This window comes from Myotis davidii, unplaced genomic scaffold, assembly GCF_000327345.1.
Source record: "Myotis davidii unplaced genomic scaffold, ASM32734v1 C62192103, whole genome shotgun sequence".
In the NCBI taxonomy this organism is placed as follows: domain Eukaryota; kingdom Metazoa; phylum Chordata; class Mammalia; order Chiroptera; family Vespertilionidae; genus Myotis; species Myotis davidii.
The window spans coordinates 1-404 of record NW_006339144.1 but is presented as its reverse complement, the minus strand read 5'-3'; the positions used below and the strand labels follow the sequence as shown (position 1 = coordinate 404).

The 404-nt window shown below is 61.9% G+C and overlaps 1 protein-coding gene across 1 annotated transcript; it reads right to left on the bottom strand.

The window, feature by feature from the left end:
* Nucleotide 1: 1 nt before the first annotated feature.
* On the bottom strand, nucleotides 2–400 carry LOC107185246 (heat shock 70 kDa protein 1B-like; the record flags this gene model as incomplete). Its single annotated transcript, XM_015572896.1, has 1 exon — nucleotides 2–400. A coding segment is annotated over one exon (399 nt), but the record flags the coding sequence as incomplete, so codon positions are not given.
* Nucleotides 401–404: the final 4 nt, after the last annotated feature.

Genomic DNA, 404 nt, shown 5'->3' with positions numbered 1-404 from the left:
CCTAATCCACCTCCTCGATGGTGGGGCCAGAGCCAGAACCCCCTTTGGGGGCCTGAGCCCCAAAGCCAGCGGCTCCCGGGCCTCCCGCCCCCTGGTACAGTCCGCTGATGATGGGGTTACACACCTGCTCCAGCTCCTTCCTCTTGTGCTCAAACTCCTCCTTTTCCGCCAGCGTGTTGGAGTCCAGCCAGGAAATCACCTCCTGGCACTTGTCGAGCACCTTCTTCTTGTCGGCCTCGCTGATCTTGCCTTTGAGGCCCTCGTCCTCCACGGCGCTCTTCATGTTGAAGGCATAGGACTCCAGGGCGTTCTTGGCAGACACCCTCTCGCGCTGGACCTCGTCCTCGGCTTTGTACCTCTCAGCCTCCTGCACCATGCGCTCGATGTCCTCCTTGCTCAGGCGG